Source organism: Tenrec ecaudatus, chromosome 1 (assembly GCF_050624435.1).
Source record: "Tenrec ecaudatus isolate mTenEca1 chromosome 1, mTenEca1.hap1, whole genome shotgun sequence".
Lineage (NCBI taxonomy): Eukaryota > Metazoa > Chordata > Mammalia > Afrosoricida > Tenrecidae > Tenrec > Tenrec ecaudatus.
In genome coordinates, this window is record NC_134530.1 from 229,828,643 (window position 1) to 229,847,765 (window position 19,123).

At 46.5% G+C, this 19,123-nt stretch overlaps 1 protein-coding gene and 1 pseudogene across 11 annotated transcripts in view; one reads left to right on the forward strand and one right to left on the reverse strand.

The window, feature by feature from the left end:
* Nucleotides 1-19,123, forward strand: part of HHAT (hedgehog acyltransferase) — a 408,436-nt gene that overhangs the window by 155,329 nt on the left and 233,984 nt on the right. For all 11 annotated transcript variants that reach the window (XM_075529943.1, XM_075529933.1, XM_075529928.1 and 8 more), the window contains one exon: nucleotides 10,737-10,887. In XM_075529943.1, the coding sequence (XP_075386058.1) occupies nucleotides 10,737-10,887 (151 nt within the window). The remainder of the gene's footprint in view (nucleotides 1-10,736; nucleotides 10,888-19,123) is intronic.
* Nucleotides 7,431-7,973, reverse strand: LOC142437362 (vacuolar ATPase assembly protein VMA22 pseudogene; annotated as a pseudogene).

A 19,123-nucleotide genomic window follows, 5' to 3' on the forward strand; every position in this document is an offset into this window, starting at 1 on the left:
GAGAGTGGGGGGCGAGGAAGCATTTAGGAATTAGAGGAAAGTTTTATGTTTCATCGTCGCTACACTGCACCCTGACTGGCTGCTCTCCTCCCCAAGACCCTTCTGTAAGGGGATGTCCATTTCCGCACAGATGGGCTTTGGGTCACCACTCTGCACTCCCCCTCATTCACAATGATATGAATTTTTGTTCCTTGATGCCTCTGGGGTCTTAAAAGGCTTGAAGGTAAACAAGCAGCCATCTAGCTCAGAAGCAACAAAGCCCACATGGAAGAGACATATTCTTTTTAATGCTACCATATTTGAGAATTACCTGAGCAGTCTGTGGTGAATGCACTTGGTTGCTGTGGAAAGGTGGGCAGTTCAAGTCCACTCAGAGGTGCCCCAGAAGTAAGGCCTGGTGATCGACTTCTCAAAAATCTGTAGTTGAAAACCCTATAGAGCACAGCTCTCAGGCACACTTGGCGTAGCCATGTGTCAGAAGCACCCTGACAGCGAATATTTCAGTTTTATCTCTTGGGGAGGTTTTCATGACCAGCAGTAACTTTAAATTTTTCCTTTTACGCTAGTCCTTATACTATAGGATAGGATCGTGGTCTGCTTTGGCCCCATGTTTTGTAGCACTGCCTTTTAAATATTTAAAAAACATTTTAACATACTTTTTGCTATTCTTTTTTTTTCAATTGGTGAAAATATACAAAACAAAATATACATCCAGTCTGCAATTTTTACACGGTTATGTGCCTCACCTTGTCTCACCACCATCGTTTGTGGTGTACAGCACCTTCAAATTTCCCATCTAGTGTATTTTAAAGTTATGGAACGGATTGGATGACACCTAACAGCATGGCCTTGTCCTGGTGGTGTGGTGGGTCAGGTGTTGGGCAGAAGGGTCTGGGGTTCAAACCCACTAGCCGCTCTGCAGGAGAGAGGCGTCACACCATGGTGGTCCTTGGATCCCTGTGGAGCAGCTCTCCTCTGTCTGATAGGATCGCTGTGAGTTCCAACAGACTCGATGGTGCTGGGTTTTGGGGTGTCCGTTTGGTTGCAGGTAGACGGTACAGTGAACATTCTTGGTGGTGTAGTGGTTGTGCGTGGGCTGCCAACCACAAGATCCCCAGCTGCTCCCTGGGAGAAAGATGGGCTTTCTACCCCTGTGAAGAGGTACAGTCTCAGCAGCGCACAGGGACTGGCCTACCCTGCCTATCGGGTCGCTACGAGTCCGCATTGACCCGATGGCAGCGAGTGAGCGTCCTTTAGTGAATGAACTAACTTGTTTACTTAGAGATGGTTCCAGGCAATAGGTTCAGGAGCTCGTTCAGTGATCACGTATCCAGTAAGTCTGCTTTCCAAAAGGAAGTTGAAGCTATGTCCCACAGTGTCCTTTTTCATCACGATCGTAATGGGCTCCTGGCAAATGACTTCACAGTGACAAGGAGACCCGCAGTCCATGTAGCGCTGCTCTGGGGCAGGTGTTTGTTTGGCAGAGCTCCCTGCCGGGAAGTCTAAAGCTTGGTTTCAGCAGTAGGTTGGGCATGGGTGGCTGCTGATCTCCCCTCTCAAGCTAAGAAAGCATATTTCTGCACCCGCACATTGAGATCGTCAAACTTGAGATCCATCCTTAGGCACAAAACTTTCCATTGAACGTCCCTGCATGTTCTCTTTCTGGGTAACTCCATGAGGGATGTCAGAATGAATTAGAACTGTTACCTTTGAAATTCTGTCAGGTAACAAATAGATTGACAAGAGAAGTGGCTTTATTTTTCTTTTCTGTAAATAAAAATTAGAATACATTGAAGAAGAGCAGCAGAAATATCATCTTACCATCCCCAAGACATTGGTTATTAATATCTAGGTGTATGTCTTTTAAAATGGGAGCTGGGTCGAGGGGTAGACTTTCTTACTCAGAATTTATCAAACTTGCCAACTTTACTTTCCCAAACTTGTTTGGCACTCAGGCTTCCAGACTCTGGAGAAGACCTACTGAATCTGACTCTCCAGGGAGCCCTGGGAATCTGTAAGCTTATTATCTACGTGATCCGTAAGACCAGATAAAAACTGAGAAATACCAGTGTTGGTGGACCCAGTCAGGAAAGTAAGCAAGGATTTAATTTTGATTACTTGCTAATCTACAATGAGAAAAAAAAAATCACATTTCTCCACCACATCACAGATTTGGCTTCTAAGTGTGACTGGCAGCTGCCTCTCCCCCAAACTCACAACATCTTCCTACAGAATCAAAGCCTCTCTTTCTACTAATAACCCCTGGCAGGATGGAGTATCCAGTGCTTAAGGGAAGCACAGGCGTACCTGTGTTTACACAGTAATCTGTGATGAACCTTTTCATAGGTTTTTAAAAAGTAATGACTTTATTTTTAAATAAATTGTTTTACTGGGGGCTCTTACAGCTCTTATCACAATCCATACACCTATTGTTTCAAGCACGTTTGTACATATGTTGCCATCATCATTTTAAAGATATTTTCTTTCTACTTGAGTCCTTGGTATCAGCTCTCTTTTTCCTCCCTCCCACTCACTCTAGTGATCCCTTGAGCAATTATAAATTATTATTTTCATATCTTACACCGTCCGCTGTCTCCCTTCACCTACACTTCTGTTGTGTATCCTGGGAGGGAGGGGGCTCTACATTGTTCATTATCGATCATTGCGATCGGTCCCTCATTTAGCTCCCTTTGCCCCCCACCTTCCCCCTACCCTCATGGTATTACTACTCCCATCACTGTTCCTGAGGGCGCCATCTTTTTCATATGTTTAAAAAAATTCTAATACCACGTCAAAGGCAGCCAATTTCATGTTTTGAGAATGAAAAGCTAGATGGTGGTTTTGTTCCTTGGCTGTCTTTCAGTTCTCCTTCTGAGACGTTGCTTACCCCTCCCCTCTCAGACTTTCTTTGTCCAAGGAGTGATAAGAAAGGAGGTATTTTCTTGAGGTAGCTTTGATTTGCTCTGGTCCCCTGCTCAGGCATTCAGTGGGTAGGCTAGGAAGCAGCTGGGTCTGCTGGCTTAAAGTCAGGGTTCAGGTGCAAGCTCCTGTTGTTGGCGGACACTGGACCAGACCTGACCCACGGGCACACCAGGCACCATGGTCCCAGTCTTACACAATCCTCTCGGTCAGGACTCCCCAGGGTTTTTCATGGGCTGTTTTTGGGAAGTAGAAAGTCAGCCTTTCTTCTTTTGCCACTGAATCTGGGAGGATCCACCGAAACCTCCACCTCCGAGCCAAAGGCAAGCCTCTGCTGACAGATGAGTGGTGACGGCTGGGAGGTGCCCCAGCGGGGAATCCAACCCAGGGCACCTGCATGGGAGACGAGGATTGTCGCATTGATTCACCTCATGCCTTGGGGGCTCTCAATGCCCCTTTTAAACATTGTCTTTTGGGAAATTAAGTATACAGTGACCCCCATGGACTCACCACCCGGGCTCAGCACAGATCAACGCATGGCCATATTTTTATTCCCCCCAGCTGTGCTCTCTCCCTATTATTTTGAAGCAAATCTCAGACATTCTATCCGTAGCTATCACATTTTAGTAGTATCCCTGGAAGATAAGAAGTTGAATTTCAGAAGCTTATAATAAACACCCTCACTCAAACAAAAGACAGCCTGCCACGATCCGCGACTTGACAAAGCCTGGGATTAAGGAGAGCATGGGCCGTGGACTGATGCTTCCTTTGCCGGAGTTAAAAAAGACCGTGAGCTTTGGGCTCATGATTGCACGATGCCCGAGCGTGGCAAACCCGGGGAGTTGCCCAGGGTACAGGAGCCTGCGGGCAGACAAGGGAGCTTCGACACGGCACTTGAGAGAAAGCGAACAGGTGGGAAGGTAACCCAATCTCCCGTTAGTTGTTCTTACATGGTACCGCTAAGATGGTCAAGCAATGCTCTGTGGAATGCGAAGTAGCATCTTCTTTGAGAACCTTGACTGCGCACTGGTTGGGGTTTAGAAGCCCACTTCCTACTTGCATAGCCAGAGGAGTTTTGTTTAGTCTGGTGACTAAGCTTCACACAAAATGTTAACTGAAGTACCTGTTGGCTTTTCCTCATCCTAATCCCTCCACAATGAAGGAAGCAAAGGAGATGAGGCGATGGCACCTGGCGTTTGTTTTAAACTCTGGAGACACACACATGAGGGATAGCATATGATTATCTTCCTATGTCGCTCTTCTGAGATGGTAAATGTACCGAGGTTTCTTTAACGGAGCCACACAAGATCGGGGGTAGAAAATGTAATTTTTATAAGTCCTCATCTTGGCTTCCGATGCTGCGGTTGTGAAAATGAATGCAGTGGAAGCCTGAAGCTGTGCTGGGCTTTAGTCCTGGGGAAGGCGACGTGCAATTGCAGAGCCCCGTGCGGTGAGAGGCTCGGCATGGCGCACGCTTGCAGAAGGCGAGGGGTGCCTGCTTCTCGTGGCCTTCCAGAGGGGAGCAAGGGGCACCACAGGTACTGAAAACATCCTTTATTTCCCGAGTATCTCCACACTGTTGCTCTTTACTGCTTTTCACCCAGTCCACTCCTGTGCCCAGGTAGCGAGGTGTAGAGATAACTTCTTAGATACTGATAATTAAAACACAAGTGTATCATTCCTTTAAGTCAAGTTGATGTAGGAAGCTCTGAACTTGTTGGATACTTTGGGGAGCCAATTGTTTCCCTCTACAGGGGTTCTTTGCATCCTTGTAGGGCTGGCAATGTAATTCTTTAATTAGCTGTTAGTTTGCAATTCATTTCCGCACACAGATTTTGCTTCAGTTGGGTGAAGAGTCACTTTTAAGCAAGAAAATGCAAAACAGTAGACTTCAACCTGGTGCAAGCTTTACTTAAAGCTTTACTTAAAAAGGTGCTTTCCGGAACTTTCGGATCCTGTGGTCCCAGGTAAATGTCTCCCCACCGCCCCATCACTTCTTTCAGTCTTGGGTTGCTGGTTCCCCTGGTTGCTGTCAGTGTGTGCTGCCTCCGTTCTGTCATGTTTTAGATCTGCTATAGGCTGGAGTCGGCCGGTGGCCAGGCTATAGGGAAGACGGGGAAGGGCTTCTTTAGATTTCAACCCCACTGCTGTCAAATTGATTCTGATCCATAGTGACCCACAGGACTGAGTGGAACTGGTTCAAGTGGTTCCACGCATGGCCGTTGGTTTGGGAAGCAGTCTCCCAGTAGGGATGACTGGTGGATTCTAAGCACCAATTTTCTGCTGAGCAGTTGAGTGCTTTAAGGACTGCATCACCAGGCCGAGTTTCCTCTAAAAACCTTCTCACTGCAATTGAATCAATGCTGCCTCATAGCAACCCCCTGTGGGTTTCTGAGACTGTAACTGTTTATGGGAATGGAAAGCCCAATCTTTCTCCTGAGGAGCTGCTGGTGGTTTTGAACTGCTGACCATGCAGATCCCAGCCCAACACATAACCCCTGTACCACCGGGGACTTATGTATCTGAACTCAGCTCGTCTCTGTTCTACTGCACCACTCTTGTCAGTGTTCTTCTGGGCTTCTAATACCAAGACATGTGTCTGGAACACGTTGATTTTGTGTAAAGCTGCATTTTGGGAAGTCGTTGATATTTTTATGGGACAATTATAATTTGGCTCTTAAGTAGGATTTTTACTGTGACTTGTCACCATTTTCCCAAGACATGAACAAGGAAAGACGATGGACAAATTGGATTAATAATTCATCAAAGTAGTCCTTTCTCCTCTTCCTCAGCAATATGCCTTCTTTGAAGAGTGGCATTTTGGTGGTGAAACTCCCCTTTCAAGATCAGAAATGTTTCCATCTTATTGTTCTGGAGGCTAGAGGTCCAATTCAGTGTGCTCTCAGGGCCATGTCTGTCTGAAGACTCCAGGGGACAAGCTTTTCTTATCTCTAAGCTTCAGAGAATCCCAGATGCCCCAGGTTCACAGCTGCAGCAGAACCCTTTTGTTCCATGGCTGTTCTTCCTCATTGCCGCTTCTTTCCTGAAGACACCACTCCGTCAGGCTGACCTCATGTTCGTCTAACTGATAATATCTACAGACACTCGATTTCCAAACAACGTCACTCGCCCAGGCGCCAGGGGCTAGAACTTCATCATATCTTTTTTGGGGGGTGGAAGGTGGGCACAGTTTAGTCCATAATATGGTGTGAGAGGTCATGTTAAATCCTATGAGAAATGGAGGTCTTGGTGTGAGTCTGAACAGACGTCATGACAAAGCCCTTCTGGGAGCTCTGGACTAGGTTAGCTGGGAATCAGGTGGCTGGTACTGCAGTCATTTATCTTGACGCAGAAAAGAGCAGACGTGAGGTCAGGCCCTGGACTGAGGAGGGTGTGCTAGGGTTGGGTGCCTGGGAGAAATGAGGGTGCTTGGAGGGCTGCGTCCGGTAGGGAAAGCTGTCAGAGACAAGTCATACCTCCTGAGAGAGACAAAACTGTCTCAGCAGTGAAACTGGAACTAGATGATGGCCTTTGGGTGGAGAGGCTGCAGGCATGGAAAGGCTGCGGTTTATCAGCCAGCTGACAGCTGGGCGCCTCTCTCTGCACTCCTCAGGGAATGCTAGCATAAAGCCCAACTCGACTCCTTCAGTCGTTCATGCTAGGGTTCAGCTGGCACAGGCTGGGTGATTGCCAAGAAGATGGGTGGTGGTGGTGGGGGCTCACCAATTCGAAAGGGGCTCTAATATAATTCAGACCCATTGTGTACCGTCCCCAGGAGGAACTTCTGACTGTTAGCAGTATTCTCATGATCAAGTTACTCTGTATTAAGTACCTGATGCTCAGGGAGCCTGATGTTTGTCCAGGTGGAAATGAGGAGGGAGTCTTGAACATCCTGCAATCTTGCATATGACAATTCAACAAGTACAAAAATAGAGATGTTGGTTTCACTTGAGTGTACAAAGGAAGGGCCATGTCCCTACATATCGGTGACGATGCCATCAGTGGCCGTCAAGTTGATTCTGACTACAGCAGCTCCATGCGTGCAGGTGGAACTGCTCCATAGGGTGTCCAGGGCTGGACTTTTCAGACGCAAATCTCCAGGGCTGTCTGCTGACGCACTTCTGGATAGGTTCCCACTCCCAACCCGGTGGCCAGGAGTCAAGTGCTTAAATGTTGGCAACACCCTAGGACTCCAGGTAAAGATGATAGGGTGTTAGAATCCAAGGTCTACATACATAATGAAATACCATAGTTTTAAAAACATAAGATGTATAAAACCATTTACCTAGATTTCAAAGGATTTCAAAGTCGGGGCTTTCAGCATGACTCAAGTTGCCTCTTCAAACTTTCATACCTAAGGATGTTGGCAACATAAAGGCCAGGGGCATTTTAAGGAGGGGCAGATGATGATCTTAGGTGGATTAGGGGCAATCTGTACAGGAAGAAGGCCTGGTCAGGGGCATCCATGTCTGAGAAGAGCTATGCTCACTGCCCAGACTGGGGATACAGGTTCAGGCAGCTCTAGGCTCGAGCTGTCTAAGTTTCTTTTATAGTTCCCGGAACTGGCTTTGATGCCAATCGATGTGGATCTGGTGGCTGCTGTGTCTCCAGCCAGCTGCAGGCCTTCTTTGAAGCTGGCATGGGCCTGTCACAGACTGGGAGGAACCAGGATCCCGAACCAGTTCAGAGGGTCTCCAGGTGCTTCAGAGGGCTCTGGCTCTGGAGACTTGGAAGGCCCTTACGTCTGTGGAGAGCTGGTTCATGGGATCCCAACTCCTCTGGGATCTGGGCAATGGCTCTTGCCACACATAACTTCTTCAGTCTGCCCTGCATGTCATGGGTGCAGATGCACCAATGGGACACCATTACTGGTGGCATTACTGCAGAGGTCCTCCTGACTTGGCACCCATGGTGTAATGAGCCTTGGTGAGAGAGAACCTGCCCTCCTTCACGTGGGCATTCAAGACTGCCTGCTTCGCCTCTAGCTCCTCTAGATCCTGGAGCAGCTGCAGGAGCAGGGTGCCCGACTTGGCCCGGAGGTCTGGTCCTGCCATGGTCTACACTACACAAACAAGCTGGGGGGCACTCTCGTACAATTCTGATCACAATCCATACATCCATCTGTTGTGTCAGGCACATTTGTACATTTGTTGCCATCATGATTCTCAAAACATTTTCTCTCTACTTGAGCCCTTTCTACTTGATACCTTGAAAAATGAGGTATCAGCTCCTCATTCCATCCCCTCTCTCCCTCCCTCCCTCCCTCACAAACCCTTGATAATTTATAAATTATTATTATTAGTTTTTCATGAATTACAATGACCGATGTCTCCCTTTACCAAACTTTTCTGTTGTCTGTCCTCCAGGGAAGGGGTTACATGTAGATCCTTGTGATCGGTTTCCTCTTTCTCCCCTACCTTCCCCTTACCCTCTTGGTATTGCTACTCTTCATTATTGGTTCTGAGGGGTTTATCTGTGCTGGATTGATTCCCTGTGTTTCCAGCTCTTAGCTGTACCAGTGTACATGTTCTGGTCTAGCCGGATTTGTAAGGTAGAATTGGGGTCATGATAGTGGTGGGGAGGAAGCATTAAAGAACTAGAGGAAAGTTGTATGTTTCATCATTGCTACACTGCACCCTGTCTGGCTTGTCTCCTCCCTGCGACCCTTCTGTAAGGGGATGTCTAGTTACCTACAGATGTGCTTTGGATGTCCACCCTACACTCCCTATCATTCACAATGATATGATTTTTTTTGTTCTTTGATGTGCTTCTTCCATGTGGGCTTTGTTGCTTCCCAGATAGATGGCCACATTTTTATCTTCCAGCCTTTAAGACCCCAGATGCTATATCTTTTGATAGCCAGGCACCATCAGCTTTCTACACCACATTTGCTATGCACCCGCTTTGCCTTCAGAGATCCTGTCGGGAATGCCAGCTTAATAGAATAAAATGTTCTTTCACTGAGGGAGTACCTGAGTAGAGGCCCAATGTCCATCTGCTGCCTTAATAATAAACCTATAAATATAGGCACATAGATCTATTTTACCATCCTCATATATAAATATATTTACATATGTACATGCCTGTATTTAGACTTCCATAAATGCCCTCTGTCTCCTAGTTATTTCCTCTATTTCCTTTTACTTTCCTCTTGTCCCACTATCATGTTCAGCTTTCATTTGGGTTTCAGGAATTTCTCTCAGTTACATTGCCCTTGATCAAGCCCTACCAGGCCTCCTGTACCCTCCTCGCCATCAATTTTGGATCATGCTGTTCCCTTGTGCCTGGGTTTTTAACTTCTACTTCATTTCCCTCTTCTCCCCCTCTCCCATGTCCCCCAAACCATCGGTTCAGTTGTTTTCTCTTTCAGATAGTTTATCCCTTCTATCTTACCTAGATAGACCTTCAGAGATAATAATATGCACAAAAAACAAGACAGAGAAAAATAAAGCAAGAAAAGAAAACAAAACAACAAAACCAATGACAAAAAAAAAGAAAGAAAAGTTTGTAAATAGTTCAAGGTCTGTTTGTTTACTTTTAGGAGTGTTTTCCCATCTAGTCTGATGGGGTACCATGCCCTGGCCCCACAGTCTATTTTTGGTATTCCCTGGGGACTTCGTTGCTCTGTTCCCCTTGCTGCTCTGTTGAATGCTCTTAGTGTTTCACCTCAATGTGGTGGGGTCAGATTGGGCACAATTTCCGCACCGTGTCTCCAGTGTTTCCCCCCGAAGTGCTATGGGTCAGTGAGGGGCATCATGTCTTATAGTGGGGTTAGCCCTATGGTCCTCTCTGTGCTTTGGCTGCTCTGAGCGGGAATATCGTCCTCAGGGCTTGGTGAGCCAGAGTGTGCTCCACTTTCTCTTCCTCCCCCTTCATGTACGCCAGTGTGCTCTGATCAGACATGTCCCTCTCCCTGAGCTGTAGCTTCAGTGCTGTCCTCTGAAGTGAATTCTTCTGTGGGGAGCGGGGTCTGTCCTTGTAGTTGGGTTTGGGGCCAGCTTCATACTGGTGTGTTGCATTCATGTCTTGGAGCACTGGGTTGAAGTCTGGTCCCTCTTTCCCTGTGGCGATATAAACAATAACAGAACCTGCCTGGACTTGGGCCCTCCTCTAAGGGCAAGCAGGTTGAAGCTGCTGACTAGGAAGTCCAAGGAGAAGTGGTAGTGGATATAGTGCCCTGACCCTAGCAGGAGAGAAGTGGGGCCCATGGGGCTCTGTGTGCACCTTAGAGCCTGGTCCCTTATAGGACAGGACCCTCATCAAGGCTTTTGAAGGGGGATGAAAAAATTTTTCCTTTAAAATGATTTCAAAAATAATATATATATATATATATATATATATATATATATATATATATATATATATATCATGTTCTTTCCTTCCTAGTATCATTAAAGAGCTCTGGAGGTATAGTGGGTTACACATTGAGCTGCTAAACACAAGGCCAGTGGTTCTGACCCACACGTTGCTCTTCAGGAGAAGGATGAGGCTGGCTGTTCTTATAAAGGTGTACGGCCATGGAAACCCACAGGAGCAGTTCTAATCTGTCCTCCAGGGCTGCTACGAGTGGAAATTGACAGGCTGGCGGGAGTATGGTTTGGGTTTGGTATGGTTAAAAGTATAAGTGCTAAGAATGCTGTTGTCTGTCAACATTCATCAAGAAGATTGCAGTATTCGGTAATCCAAATATTTCATTGGTCAACACTACCGTGGGTATCTTTTTATGGGTAAGTACAGCAGCAGGGCCAGGGGGTCACAGAGTTAGGGAAGGTCCTCCCCCATCTCGTGGTGCATCTAACGGCCCCTTTGTCTCTCAGGAGGACTGGCGTTGGCCCACGTGCTGTTTTTCTATGTGAAGTACCTGGTGCTCTTTGGCGTCCCTGCTCTGCTCATGCGCCTGGATGGACTCAAACCGCCGCCCCTGCCACGCTGCGTGAGCACCATGTTCAGCTTCACGGGCATGTGGAGGTCAGTGGTGTGACTTATTAAATCCCTTCACGTCCGGTGGGAAGAAGCACGGGGTGGCTGACTGCAAAGGGACTGAGGCGAAGCCACTTCTCCGGCTCTCACTCAAGCTGATTTGGAACATTAGTTTCTTTCTCTCCTTAAGAGGGCGACCTTCCTGCCTCTGGGCCTCTCCGCAGTATCTTCAGGCGAGGCTGAGGTGCGGGAGGTTCTTTGAAAGCTGGTTTGCCTTACGGCTGCACAGAAGGTTAAGTTTAGGGTGGTTTCTGACGAACTGAGGACACGCCACTGTGTCTTGATTTTCTCTTCTTAGACATGACATCTTTGTGCCGGGGCTTCAAAAAGTATGTGGGGAAAATGGAATGAGATTAATGGCATGTCCCACACACTTTTTGACGCCCCCTCATCTATGTGGGGCAATAGATTTAAAATAAATCAGAGGAAACTGACGGGTTGATAACAGCGGCCAGTATTACCATTTACCAAGTCTCAGAACTTAGGCAATGTAACCAAAGTCTGCGTGAGTTTCTGATCTCTTTAATGGGAAGTCATACCACCCCCGCTGCTTACAGAGCGCAGTTTTGAAGATTAAATGAGCATGTTTACAAATGTTAGCGCTTACCAATAATTATTCAGATACTTGCTGCAAATCCTCCTCCTGAGTGGCCCCACAGCTTTTTATTTGTCCCATAAACTTATGGTTGGCCTGGAGCAGGGGTTCTCAAACTTTTTACACAGAGGCCACTTCACTGCCCCTCAGACCTGTTGGAGGGCTGTAATATAGTTAAAAAAAAAAAACAAACTATGAACAAATTCCTATGCACACTGCATATATCTTATTTTGAAGTAAAAAAAAAACCAAACAGGGCAAAAACACCCGGCGGGCTGGGTAAATGTCCCCAGTGGGCCGCATGTGGCCCGTGGGCCGCAGTTTGAGGACCCTTGGCCTAGAGTCTTTGTTCAAAAGGATTCCCTCAGTCGCTCTGCATTTCTGAAGGCTGCTCTCAGATGGGCCTGCTTGCTGATGGTGGTGATTTCCTCCTCACTCCCAGTCTGTACCAAGCGACAGGTCTGCTTTGCAGTCGCAAACCAAATCCATGTCCCTCCAGCTAGTCGCTTGCATGGCCCTGAGAGTCAGTGCCTACTTGAGTTTTGTACTCTAGGTACATTCTTGACTTCATCCTCATCCTGGCCCTGCTCAGAATTACCATCCTGCGTCCACCGGTGCCTCATTGAGTCAAATATTTCATCTCAGTCGTTAGAAAACAAAGACTTATATCAGGGATGAACTGGGTGCATATTGTTGCATCTAATGTTCCTTGCTCTTTGCCCAAGGAAGCTGTGGTCAAGAATGAAATGGTACATCCCACTGGGTAAATCTGTAACAAGAGGTGCTCACGACCTTAGCACCTCAGGTGCTCAAGCGACGGTCATTTGTCGTCTTTTCAGCTGTCTGATATGCACCTGAAAGTTGGGCAATGCCAAGCGGAGGAAACAAGAATTAGTTGCACTTGAATTGTATTGTTCCTGAAGAATTTGGTCTATATCCTGGGTCTCCAGAACAACAAACAAGTCAGTCTTCGAAGTTATCAAACCAGACTGCTCATGAGAAGAAAAGCTCATGAATGCTCACTTAGGACACATCATCAAAAACTCTAGTTGCTGGAAGAGGACATTGTGTTTAGTAAAGGAGAGGATCAACCAAGATAAGGGAAACCTTCTGTGAGATGGATGGACATATTAGTCACACAAATGGTGTTACATTGTATTTTCTAGAGAAGTGAAGCCAGTGACACTCATATATATATAATATATATAAGTATATATATACACACACACACATATATATACTCAAGGACTTTTTTTATCAAAAAATACATTTATACCAAGGAAGTACTGCAGCAGAGTCCAACTCAAGTCCATGGGTTCGATGTTAGCCCATTTTAGAGATTCTTCTGGACTCTCACAGCTGCCAGTCAATGAAGCAGGAGGCAGAGTGGAAAGCTGGGCGATCTAAGGCCATTGGGTACAGAGTTGCACGGATCCAAGGTCTGCAGGAACAAGGCAGGGGGCACTAGCAACTCCCAGTGGATCACTGGCCCCAGAAGCTGTAGACAGGATCTAAGGAAGAAGAGGGGAAAGAGAGAGGGAAATCAGTTTCCCACTGGGCTTCTTATAAGTAGGCCACGCCCCCAACGAGACATCATTAGGCTGTGACCTGATGGATAGATTGTACTTCCCCCATATGTGTGACAAGTTGACACAACATCTAACCCTCACAGATGGGTTCAAACATACTAAAGATCACGGAGTGGCACAGGGCCGAGTAACATTTTGTTCTGTTATACTAAAAGTCGTCATCCATCAGAGGTGATTTGACACAACTGAAACCACCAACGGACATTGCTGTTACAATGGTAGTGAGAAGACTCAGCATCTTGGTGCTCCCACCTATAGATATGGAAGTGAAGCCTTATTTAAACTCATGTTTTCATTTGTTCCGGTGTACTTCTTGAAGCCAAAAATCCCATATGGTTATTAAAAGGAGTGCCAAGTCGTTGCTTTGATTTACCCTTAATTACTTCATTGATCATCATCGATCATCCTGTTTTAATGGCAAGGTTGGAGACTGCTGGCAAGGCGGTTCTGTCGAACTCTGAGGCCAAGGAGTGATCTTGTTTTAAAAAGTGAGCTTGGCTAGAAGGCTGTTGACCTTTGACGTGCTCATAAGAACTGTTGAATAAATGGGTCTGGACTCAGGATTTAGGGAGGTGTCATCAGTGTCTCATGTGAGCACAGCATGCTCTCGCTCTTCTAGGTCCACATTTGCATTAATAGATTTCGTGGGAAGCATCTCCTCCTAACAGGGCTTCTCCAGTGTCATCAGGCTTTATAAACATTCCTGACGCCCAGGCAGGCCTGCTGGCTCCAGTCTCCTGGTCCATAATTACTAATCCACTGCTTGTGTTGCAAGAGGGAGTATAGACAGCCGACTAACTTTTATATTTAGAATGGCTGTCTTCTTGTACCTTATTTATTTGATCTACTCCTCCACCACCTGCAGTCATATAGATCACGGCGGAGGAGCCAGCATGCCTGTCAAGACTGTTGTCATCTTGATTAGATCGAGACCCTCTCCTTCCTCTCGGTGAAAGTTTTAAGGCACATGTGCGTGAGAGATTAATCATGAACGTTTACTCTGAAGATGAACCTCTGGAGCGACCCCTTCCCTTGCCTCTCAAGGGAATTTTGTACAAGGACATGTGACAAAATCACAGCAAGGTCTTACCTGGAAGTGACCTAAATTCTGACCTTGGCCTCCTTGAGTATGAACGGCGGGTTTGGCTTTATCTTTCACACCTTTGTCGTATTGAAGCTTCTTGAAGGCTTTTCTGGTTTGCCAATTAGGTTCTTCATTCTTTGTCCATTATGGCCATTTCATGTCCAGTAGTTGAATTTAGGAAGGAATATGAACTCTCTGAGAAAAATGGCCCAATTTAAGGCTCATAAGAATAGTTTTGTTTGTTTTTAAGTATAGTTTCTTGATTTAAAAAGGTTATCTTTTGTGCTCTATGCCGATGCTCGTTGATCCGTATGCGGAAGTTCACCCAATTCACGCTCCGGGTCTGGTGCCATGACCGTTACTGGCCCTGGTCCGTGTTCGCTGAGCTCCCTGCTGAAAGAATGCACAGCAAGAGAAAATACGTTTTGAGCTTCTCTTTACACCTAACTTCACCTCTACGCCATCGACGGAGGCCTTGCTGCAGAAGGAGAATCGCTTTCTCCCCCTGGATGTTGGTCTCAGAAGAGCTTAGTCCTGAGTCTAACTGCATTTCTCTCGAGTAGATGATCCACAGGATGGAGGCTCCAGCCTGCTTCTGAAGAAGAAAGTTCTGGAAAACTATTAGGATGTACTTGGGATAATCATGAGTCAGAGTTGACTTACAGCATCTGATTTAGATGTGGGAGCTGGTTGGGGAAATTACCTCCTGGGTCTCTGGTAGTCATTCATACAGTGATTCAAAGGACAAGATGGAAGGAACAGACTGGGAAAAATATCTTTAGAAATTGATTGACTACCACAAATTCTAGAAAATTCACTCTGAATGAGGTTTAGAATGGAAGATGCAAGATGAACTTTGTAGCTTTCCATTTTAAAGGAGCCTGGCCAGTGAGTGGACTGATGGCGCCATCCTCAGTCCACTTAGCAATGAGGTAAGATTTGAAGCCAGCAATCTATTGTGTCAGGGGACACTCAATTCTATATCATAGGACAGATGAAAGGGGCCATCAACACAGATATATATTCCTTGAAATGACACTTCCAATTCACCCTAAATAATTGCTATCCACCTGAGGCCCAAACCTGTAAATTTGGACCTGACGGGTCTGTTTATTTTATTTCCCTCGTAGCCTCTTCTCTTTCATACAGTGACTGCTCAAATATTTGCCGGCATAACAAGACCCCAAGGAATATGAGTATTCTTGCTTGAATGGCTTTTCTGTGTCTTAAGGGCCTGAAATACTGAGAATTTTCTGCTTAATTCTTAGGTCTTGTGTTCTACTCTAGGGGAGCTGAGAACTGTAATGAGCCTCTGCTGCCAGCACTCATTAAAGATGACATTGTGTGTCCGAAGTTCCAAATTAGAAATCTGATGACCATGTACCCGATTTCGTTTCCAGCTATGGAAGCAACGTGTGCAAAGTGCTAGAATTTCCCATGGTGGCCAGTGAGTTATGGGTTAATTTCAACACTCTCAGGAATCTCACCCAGCTTGCCTTCGACACTGCTTAAGTAATGATGCTCTCAGGTCCCTCCAGGCAAGCTCATGCGTCTCTGCTGACCCCAAAGAGATAGGGATCCTGGTGTGGCTGCTATATCTTACCAAATGGGGACATATTTGGGCTGGAATGCAGAGGGGCTTGAGTCCCTTCCTGCATGTAGGCATTGGTTGCATGGGCTGTTAGGCTAATAAGAAGGCAAGGTAGGTCTCTCTCTAGACAGGTAGTCCACACATCCACTAGAAGATGATACAGACCAGCTCTACCACCTGCTGGCTTTGCATCAGGCCTGGCTTTGAATCACGCTTAGCCTCATGTTGTGAGGCAGGGTGGCAGGCGCGGCACACTGAGCAGCGCTCGGGGTTGGAGAATGGCCCGGGGGAGCATAAGGAGGATATAAAGGAGAAACACCAGGACAGGTGCTGTAATCAGAATTTATCCTTTTGTAAGACAACCTAGTGTCTAAGAGCTCGCTACTTACTAGCTGTGTGACTTTGGGGAACTCAAATTCTTTGGGATAATGTTCTCATCTCTAAAATGGGGATGATAATAGTGCTTATTTCATAGGGGCCATATGAGGATCAACTGATCATGGCCCTCAGAAAGGGGCAGCTTCTCATCTTCTTGTTGCTGCTAGTTGTTTGTTGAAGAGCTAACACAACCGTAGGTGACTGGCAAGTTAGGCAGGCCGATGGCCTGGCCTGGGGAGTGAAGGCTCTAGAATAGCGCCGAACTTAAGAGCTAGGGCATATCTTTTTTTTTAGGTTAAAAAAAATTTTTTTAAACAATTTATTAGGGGCTCATATAACTCTTATCACAGTCCATACATATACATACATCAATTGTATAAAGCACATCTGTACATTCTTTGCCCTAATCATTTTCTTTTTTTCTCCTCTTTTCTTTTTTTACATTTTGTTAGGGACTCATACAACTCTTATCACAATCCATACATATACATACATCAATTGTATAAAGCACATCCATACATTTCCTGCCCCAATCATTCTCAAAGCATTTGCTCTCCACTTAAGCCCTTTGCATCAGGTCCTCTTTTTTTCCCCCTCCCTCCCCTCTCCCCCCTCCCTCATGTGCCCTTGGTAATTTATACATCATTATTTTGTCATATCTTGCCCTATCCAGAGTCTCATATCTTATTGACCTCTAGGAAAACAGAACCAGTGGGATGCAAGGGGGCTTCAAAATTCACAGACACATAGCTACATCGAAATCTACTTCCAGGAGTTGGTTGATGTGATGGAGAGAGTGACGTAGGGGGTGTGTGAGGGAGGGGCTGGTAAGCCCAAGTCAGGTGTTAAGATGAGTGAATGGTAAGGGTACACTGGCAAAAGGTCTGTCTATAGTCTGGAGGCAGACTATTCCTTCAGGGCATTTCTTTGTGCTTTTTAGGCCTCAGGCGATTGCTTGAGATGGACCATATAGTAGGAGTCATCAGTGGTACCTTCAGATGATGTAAACATGTAGAATTACTTGGTAATAGCAACCCATCCAGTGTGTGATCAAACAACTTCGTGCCCTTGTCTAGCCAAGCGGGCGTATAAACTTGACCGCCCCGGGGACTATGGTGGGAAAATGAGAGGTTTAGTCGAATCACATTGGTCTCAATTTTCTCCTGTGTTGAGTGAAAACCATGGAACAGAATCTTGTCACTAGATCATGTCTGCATCCCCCTGCAGTTCTTTCCCTACGTCCCAGCCATGTTAGATTGGGATAACCACCTGCAGCAGCAGGGGCTAACGTTCCTTCATACCGCTCATGGAAATGGGCTAGTTAGTTAACCTCCAACGTCTTAACATGGAGCTAAGAACTTGCAGGAGAAAGATGAGGCTGTCTCGGGTGTGTTAGTCCAGGTAGAATAGAGAAACAAATTCATAGAGACACTAGTGTATAAGAAAGAGCTTTATATAAAGAGTAATTGTACATTAAGAAAACATCCCAGCTCACTCCAAATCAAGTTCATAAGTCTGATATTAGCCCATATGTCCAATACCAATCTATAAAGTCCTCTTCAGGCCCATGAAACACATGCAGTGATGCTGAATGTAGGGAGATCACCCACCAGTGGGTGGCAAATCTTGTGGATCCAGTGGTGGTCTAAGCATCTCAATGCTGGCAGGCTCTCCACATGGCTTCTCCCGACTTCAGAGGTCTGGTTCCATCAGGGTAGGTCCACGTGGCTCCTCAAGCTCAGGGCACTAGCGTAGCTCCATGTGTCTTGTCAGCTGCAATGTCTCCCAGGGAGTGAGCATGCGTCTCACCTCCAACAAGCTATTTATCTCCTATTTGCACCTGCAAATGAGGTCATCAAGCTGATTTCCAGGCTAAGCCCCATCCCTTCACTCTTGTTTCAAACTGACAATAGATTATGAAAGTTCCTCATATGACTCTTCTATTCTTGTCCCTCTCCTACCAAACGATTGGGTGAGCCTATGCAAATAGGGAGTCTGTAACACTGGTAGGAGGAGATTGGCCACTGCCCTGGCTGTCCGGATGAGCCGCCTCCACAGGAACTGAGAAATTCCAGGACCTTGGAAACACAGCCACCGGTGCGGCACCTTCAAGATCTCTGTTGTCTGAAGTGGCAGAGGCTGGGACCAGAGGCACCAGAGTCTGAGGCCAGGAGGCCATGAGACAGCTGAAGTGTCATACCGAGACTGTGAGACAGGCAGGGCTGTGGGCTGGCTTCGTGGCCCACAGGGCAGGGCCCAAGGGACCTCTGAGGAGAGAGATGTTGCTGTAGAACAATGACTGCATCCTTAATGTTTTCTGATCCTAACTTGTGGCATCCTGTGAGACTGACTTATAACCTCCCAGGCCCCCTTAATCGTGAGGATTGTCTGTGAGTGGCATGGGGTTACTGCAATGAATTACGGAAGCCAGCGGCGACGTAGAGTGACAAAGGAAGAAAGGCTAGTGTCAGAATAGGGTAAAGAAGGATGGAGGGAGGAGGCATGTCTGACCTCTGCCTCATGGCAGTAGGGACGCCAGAGGAGGTCTGATGTGGTCCCCATGCTGATTACACAAGTTGTCTGCTCCCATAAAGATTTGCAGTCTCCGAGACGACATATAGGACCCCTGCATTGGAATCAACTCAGCAGCCCTGGGTACTCTGGTTCTTACTTCTTGGGCTGTTGAGGGTGTTAAATTAGATCATCTCCTGAAGCACTGAACATAGGAACAGGCACACTGTAGACTCCAACATGGTAGCTAAGCATCACAATGACAGTTTGGAAAGTCAAATTGTACCTTATTTCTTTGCTTGTCTGTCTTTTAATGAACAGAAAGGCATGGTGGGGAGGATGGTTTAAGGAGGCAGAGGTCAGTAGAGGTGGGTGGTAACCTACCGAAGGCAGGGCTTTCAAATGGACATGGTGAGGGTCCTGAAATCCACCATCTACGCCCGTCGGGGTATTCTCATTAGGTAACCCAGCATTGC